Source organism: Otolemur garnettii, unplaced genomic scaffold, assembly GCF_000181295.1.
Source record: "Otolemur garnettii isolate 467f Iridium unplaced genomic scaffold, OtoGar3 scaffold00099, whole genome shotgun sequence".
NCBI classification, from domain to species: domain Eukaryota; kingdom Metazoa; phylum Chordata; class Mammalia; order Primates; family Galagidae; genus Otolemur; species Otolemur garnettii.
Window position 1 is genome coordinate 222,148 of NW_003852494.1, and position 7,711 is coordinate 229,858.

At 42.9% G+C, this 7,711-nt stretch overlaps 1 protein-coding gene across 1 annotated transcript in view; it reads right to left on the reverse strand.

The window, feature by feature from the left end:
- Nucleotides 1-7,711, reverse strand: part of ACAD10 (acyl-CoA dehydrogenase family member 10) — a 73,306-nt gene that overhangs the window by 61,267 nt on the left and 4,328 nt on the right. Inside the window, exon 2 of the mRNA XM_012809036.2 lies at nucleotides 3,803-4,002. Coding sequence (XP_012664490.1) covers nucleotides 3,803-3,989 — 187 coding nt within the window. The 5' untranslated portion in view covers nucleotides 3,990-4,002. The remainder of the gene's footprint in view (nucleotides 1-3,802; nucleotides 4,003-7,711) is intronic.

Here is a 7,711-nt window from a genome sequence, read left to right on the forward strand (position 1 = left end):
AAATAAATAAAATAAAATCAGAAGAAAAGCCACAGAAGGGAAAAATATCTGCCAGTGATATAACAGATAAAAGGGTATTACTGTACATCAACAAGAAAAATGAGCAATTCACAGAAAAAGAAAACTGGCTAATAAAAAAACTGGCTTAGCCTCACTGGCAAACAGAGAAATGAATACTAAAATACTAAGTAGAGAAAAAAATCACAGGTAAGAAATTTTCAGGTATCACAATAACAAAAATTAAAAAGTCTGGTCACATCAATATCTCTGAATACAATGCTAATGTGTTTGGGCTGTACTCTGAATTATTTGTTGTGTGTACTAATTTTACAGTAAACTTATAGCTTAAATAAAGGAGGTTGGCATAACTGGGTTTCAATATGGAAAAAAATTAAAGTCCTATTTAATGCCATCACAAAAAATAAACTCCCAATAGATTAAAAGTCTGATTATATCAATATCTCTGAATACAATGCTATTGCGTTTGGGGTGTACTCTGAATTGCAAGTTGATAAGATTTTCCAAAAAGGGCCATACGGTAAATATCTTAGGCTTTGAGGGCATTAAGGTCCCTGTCAAAAGTATTCAACTTCGCACAGGGCAAAAGCAACCATGAATAAACAATATGTAAACAAATGGGCAAGGCTCTCTTCCAAAAACTCCTCACTTTTATGGACACTGAAATTAGAATTTTATATAATTTTCACATGTCACAAAACATTATTCTTGTTTTGATATTCTTCAATTATATAATTCAAAATATAAAAGTCATGCTTGGCTGACAGGTCACATAAAAACAGGCTAGATCTGGCTCACAGGTTGTAGTTGACTGATTCCTGGCTTAAATATGAAAAATTTGTACATGTAAAAAGTATTTATTTTAGGGTGGCACCCATAGCTCAGTGGGTAGGGTGCTGGCCACATATACTGAGACTGGTGGGGTTCAAACCCAGCCTAGGTCAGCTAAAAAACAATTGACAACTGCAACCAAAAAAAAAAAAAAAAAATAGCTGGGTGTTGTGGCAGTTGCCTGTAGTCCCAGCTACTTGGGAGGCTGAGGCAAGAGAATCGCTTAAGCCCAAGAGTTTGAGGTTGCTATGAGCTGTAATGCCACGGCACTCTACCCAGGGTGACAGCTTGAGACGCTGCCTCAAGAAAAAGTATTTTCAGTGTTTAAGGTGATCTTAAATCTAGTATTTTCTTATCCAATAACCCCTGATATGGTTCACTTGAAATAAATAACATTATAAGGTTTCAAACAACAAAAAAAAGAAATGAAACAGTAGAAGGTATCATTATTTTGTTCACTCACCTGTCCATCGAACATTTCCTCAGGCTGCAGAGCTGACAGTGGAATGGTGGGATGAATAAATCTAGACTCAGGGGCCTGAAATCTAAGAGCCCCATAGAGGAGACACAAACACCATCCCACCACAAACTAAAACATGCCTTGGGAAAGGTTAAACCAACATGGGAATGTGCTACGCAGGAACATTTTGTCCAGGGATGAGGTCAGAAAAGCCTTGAAAGAATCCTAAAGTTAATAATAAAAACCATGCGATTTCCTGAATGCTCAAAAGATTCCAGACACTGTGCTAAAATAAATAATATCCCCTTAAATTTGCCACTAAAAGTACTGAGCAGGAAGAAGAAGCCAAGAAGGACGGTCACCAGCAGTGGAAACAGAGCTTCCCAAGGCACAGGTGTTCAAATGTATCTCGCATGATCAGGGAACCAGGTAGCCCACAGCAGGTGGAACGCGGGCACACAGTGAAAATGGTGTGACACAGGAATGGGAAAGCTAAAAACCATGAGAGGCCCTGAATACCTAGCAAAAGCTTCCAGACTTAAGCTAAGGGACTGTATGCAGGCAGGCATTCAAGGCTTTGAAGCAGAAGATGCAAAGGGACAAGATCTATGTTCTAGAAAGGTAATTCTAGAGCTAGGAGTTGGAGCGAGGAGCAATGTAAAAACTCTGAGGTCTAGAGGCTGGAAGAGGAGTAAGAAAGATGCCATCATTTAGGTGAGAGAAGACAAGGATCTAAACATGAGGAGAGGCAGCGGGAATGGAGGTTCTCAAGATACTCTGGGGAAAGTTGAGACATTTCCTGTTCAGTGATCTTTGTGGTCTATAAAAAGGGAGATTCAGCTGTCTGTCAAGTATGAATATTTGGGGGCAATGAGGAGCCTGGGGGAGCTGGTAGTTTGGAACAGCCCCTGAGGAAAATGTGAGAGAAATACGATCATAGTACAGGTCTCAGTAGAAGTTGGAGCTCAAAAACTAGCTCACATAGCCAAATTGCACAGCTGAGTAATTTTTTTAGCAGTGCAATAAAGCCTGGACACACGGGTGCAGAAAACCTGTACTTGGGTTTGGAATGGAGAACTGGCCACCAGCCAGCAATGAAGGTCAAAAGGAGAGGGATAGCAAATTGGCCCTTTTTCCTTCCTGCTGGTTAGAATGAGAACCTGGTAACAGGAGGTAAGGCAGCCAAGACAGAGTATGAGGTGAAAATGGAAATGACAGAGTCATTTGTTAAGTTTTCTACCACTTAAAGCCAAAACAAATCTAAATAATGTAGGTTGAACTGAGTAGGAAAAAGAAGTACAATAGGGAGAGGCTGATAAAGAAAGGCCCAAAGGGGCTCAGCGCCTGTAGCACAGTGGTTACGGATCCAGCCACATACACCAAGGCTGGGGGGTTCAAACCCAGCCTGGGACAGCTAAAAAACAATGACAACTGCAATAAAAAACAGCTGGGCGTTGTGGCAGGTGCCTGTAGTCCCAGCTACTTGGGAGGCTAAGGCAAGAGAATTGCTTAAGCCCAAGAGTTTGAGGTTGCTGTGAGCTGTGATGCCACAGTACTCTACTGCCACAGCACTCTACCCAGGGCAACATGGTGAGACTATCTCAAAAAAAAAAAAAAAAAAAAAGAAAGAAAGAAAAGGTCAAAGGGACTGGTGGATTGTCCTTGTGAGTAGAGAAGCAGGTTGACAGGGAGTGAGGCAGAAGAAAGAAATGCTGTGATCAAAGGGGCAATTCATTCAGCATTTGAGATTTCAGAAGCAGTACAGTTCCCAGGGAAAGACGTTAAATTCTAATCACCAGAGACAATCATGGCAGCTCATCGCTGACTGAGAATTTAGGAGGAGCTGCATACTCACTGTACTAAGCAAGTGCCATCTGTGAGTTAATTCACCCACCTCTTCCCCAAATCCCAAGGACAGACTGGGTGCAGTGGCTCATGCCTGTAATCCTCAGACTATGGGAGGCCCAGGGGGTTGGACTGCCTGATCTCACAGGTTTGAGACTAGCCTGAGCAAGAGCAAGACCACATCTCTAAAAATACCCAGGTTGGTGGTGCTCAGTGGGTAGGGTGCAGGCCACATAAACCAAGGCTGATGGGTTTGAACCCAGCCTGGGCCAGCTAAACAAGAATGACAACTGCAATAAAAAATAGCCAGGCATTGTGGCAGGCACCTGTAGTTTCAGCTACTCGAGAGGCTGAGGCAAGAGAATCACTTAAGCCCAAGAGTTGAAGATTGCTGTGAACTGTGATGCCATTGCACTCTACCCAGGGCAACAGCTTAAGATTCTGTCTTTAAAAAAAAAAAAAAAAAAAATCCCAATTATCAGTCCTGATTTAATGAGAAAAATCAGACTCAGAAAATTTCCTAAGATAGTCAGCCACTGAGTGGGGCTTGGAATTTGATTCAAGAGCCAGAACGCTGTCCACTGAAATACATTCTGCCTTCCCCACCCCCTTCATTCCTCCACCCCCAGAATAGAATGAAGAGCTTACCTGCAGCCACTTTCCCTGGAGAAGGAATGAGAACACCGCCCATGTCAAAAATCACTGCTTTGTAGGTGCTGCCTCCAAAATGTGTCCACCGGCAGGTTCCTTGGTACCCAGATTGGATGTGCTTCAGGAAGGCAAACCTCCAAGCCCACCGAAGAGAGGAGGACTGGAAAAACCTCTGTATGTACATGTTGAGGCTGAGGCTGTGTGAGAAGAAGGCACAAGGCACAGTTTGCCTTCACTGCCTCCAGCTCAGGCCTCCATCCTGCAGCTCAGGGGTGCCAGCCAGACATCTTCAACTGGATCAACAGACACTTCAAACCTCATCTACAGGTAACCTCACAGTCTCCTCCCTCCCTGACTACTGAGTAAAGGGCTCCATCATCCTCCCACTTGCCCATGTTAGAAAACGGGGACTCATTTAGTATTTCCACAGTCTTACTTCTAGTTGTTCTGTGCTGTCAATTCTTCCTCCCGAAAATCTCCATCTACCTCTCTCCATTCCCACTGTTACCACCTCACCCATGGATCTTAGCCAATTCTTCCTCCCGAAAATCTCCATCTACCTCTCTCCATTCCCACTGTTACCACCTCGCCCATGGATCTTAGCTGGTCCCCTTGCCTCTTCTCAAATCTCCCTCTAATCCTTTCTTCTCTCTTCAGTCAGAGGAATCTTTCAAAACTGCAAGTCTGGGCTCGGCACCTATGGCTCAAGTGGCTAAGATGCTAGCCACATACACCTGAGCTGGCGGGTTCAAATACAGCCCAAGCCTGCCAAACAACAATGACGGCTGCAAATAAAAAATAGCTGGGCGTTGTGGCAAGCGCCTGTAGTCCCAGCTAGTTGGAAGGCAGAGGCAGGAGAATCGCTTGAGCCCAGGAGTTGGGGGTTGCTGTGAGCTATGATGCCATTGCACTCTAACCAGGGAGACAGCTTGAGGCTCCATCTCATTAAAAAAACAAAAAAAAAAAACAAAAAAACCCCCTGCAAGTCTGATCACATTCGAGCCCCATTTAAAACCCTCAATGTTTTCCACTGCCCTCAAGATAAATTCTCAATTCCTTAACCTAGCTTAAAAAGCCCCCTAAGAGGCTTGGTACCTGTAGCTCAAGCAGCTAAGGCGCCAGCCACGTACACCAGAGCTGGCGGGTTCGAATCCAGCCTGGGCTTGCCAAACAATGACAACTACAACCAAAAAAAAAAAAAGCCAAGCATTGCAGGGGGCACCTGTAGTCTCAGCTACTTGGGAGGCTGAGGCAGGAGAAACTGCTTAAGCCCAGGAGTGGGAGACTGCTGTGAGCTGTGACACCATAGCACTCTACCCTGGGCGACAGCTTGAGACGCTGCCTCAAAAAAAAAAAAAGCCCTCTAAGATCTGCTTCCCCCTTTTTGTGGCAACTCCCTGTTTTTTCACCTCAAGGTGGATGATCTGGATGAAAATCTACATACAGTCTCCTCAAACATGAGCTTCTCCCCCTGCCATCAAGCCTTTGCACATGCTGTTCTTTTATTTGTTGCCTGGCTAATTCTAAAGGGTCCTGTGGCTTGTAGTTTACCTGTCATTGTCTTCATGAAACCTCTTCTGGCTATCAGAAAAGACACAGTAGGAGTCCTGTATGTATACTCCAAGATGTCCTATACTCATCCCTTCCGCCACCTGCACTTAACATACCACTGTCACATCAGCAGAACACCATTAGACCTCTCTGGGCTTGGACCTGCTTTGTAGCAATGTGGCTAAATGCACCAAGAAGGTTGGGATGGTTGGTAAATACAGGACCCGCTATGATGCCTCCCTCAGGAGAATGGTGAAGAGAATAAGTACACTTGCTCCTTCTATGGCAAAACCAAGATAAAGAGACAACCTGTGGGGATCTGGCACTATGGCTCCTGCATGAAAGCACTAGCTCGTGGTGCCTACATCTATACACCACTTCTGTTGTCTAACAGTAAAATCCACTTTCATAAGACTGAGGAATTGAAAGATCAATAGAAACTCCACCTTTTCTGACATTACTATCCTATAATAAATAAATGGGTTAATTTAGGCTCGGTGCCCATAGTGCAGTGGTTAGGGTGCCCGCCACATACACCAGGGCTGGCAGGTTCAAACCTAGTGCGGGCCTGCTAAACAACAACAACTACAACAAAAAAATAGCTGGGTATTGTGGCAGGTGCCTGTAGTCCTAACTACTTGGGAGACTGAGGCAAGAGAATCACTTATGCCCAAGAGTTGGAGGTTGCTGTGAGCTGTGATGTCACAGCACTCTACTGAGAGTGACAACAAACAAACAAATAAATAAGTGCGTTAATTTATGTAACAAAAAAACCCACCATTACCTCTCTTACTGACCACTGTAATAGCCCACTAACTGCTCCCCACTGCTTCTTTTCTAAACTTATTTTTAAAAGGTTCCGGCTAAGAAAAAACCATACACACGTAACACACAGATATAAGCATATACATATATCTACATATATAGACATAAGTATGGCCAAATATTAATAGTCAATCTAGGTGAAAGGTATATGAGATCACTGTACTTTTTTTCAACTTTTCCATTAAAAAGCTGGGAAATAAAACAAAAAAATCAAGGCAAATTCTGTTTACTTCATGAACATCTTTAAGTTGTTTTGTTTTGAGACAGAGTATCACTCTATTGCCCAGGTTAGAGTACAGTGGGTCAGCCCATCTGACAGCAACCTCAAACTCCGGGGCATGAGATCCTCTTGCTTTAGCCTCCCAAGTAGCTGAGACTACAGGTGCTTGCCACAAGACCTGGCTAATTTTCCTTATTTTTAGTAGAAATGGGGCCTTGCTCTTACTCAGGTTAGTCTCAAACTCCTGAGCTCAAGGAATCCTCCCTGAGTGCTAAGATTACAGATATGAATCTCTACTCCTGGCTACTTTAAGCTATTTATGTGATTTTTTTCTTTCTTTCTTTTTTTTTATGACATTGTGTTGCTCTGTTACTCAGGCTGGAGTGCAGTAGCATCATCATAGCTCACTGCAACCTCAAACTCTTGGACTCAAGTGATCCTCCTGCCTCACTCCCTAAAGTGTTAGGATTATAGGTGTGCGCCACCATACTTGGCCTACTTTATGGCCAAGTAAAGGCCATGACTTCTATAGTTAAAAAGCTTGCTAAAAATCAAGCAAGACCAAAATAGGCTGGTAACACAGCTCATGAGTTTATGAGTCACTTCAATGCTGCCAAAAGGACCCAGAAAACTATAAAGATTGAGCATTCCTAATTTGAAAATCTGAAATTCAAAATGCTCCAATATCTTAAATTTTAGAGTGCTAATATGACAAGTGAAAAATTCCAGGAGTACTTAACACAAACTTTCTTTCATGCACAAAATCATTTAAAATATTGTATATTACCTTGAGGCTATGCATATAAAGTGTATTATGAAACACAAATCAACTTTCTGTTCACACTTAGGTCCCATCCTCCAAAATTTCTCATAATGTACAGGCAAATATTTCCAAACAAATACAAAATTGGAAATATTTCTGATTCCAAGGATTCTGGATAAGAGAAACTCAAGCTGTGTGAGATTCTAAAGAAAGGGTCAGGCACAGTGGCCCACGCCTGTAATCCCAGCACTCTGAGAGGCCAACGTGGGTGGACTGCTTGAGCTCAGGAGTGGGAGACCAGCCTAACCAAGAGCAAGACCCCATCTCTAAAAAATAACCAAGTGTTATGGCAGGTGCTTATAATCCCATCTTGAGAGGCTGAGGCAAGAGGATAGCTTGTGCCCAAGAGTTTGAGGTCTCTGTGAACTATGATGCCTCGGCACTCTACTGAGAGCAACAAAGTAAGACTCTGTCTCAAAAAATGATAATAATAATAATTCTAAATAAAGGAATCTTAAGAAGTAGATCTTTTTTTTTTTTTTTTTTT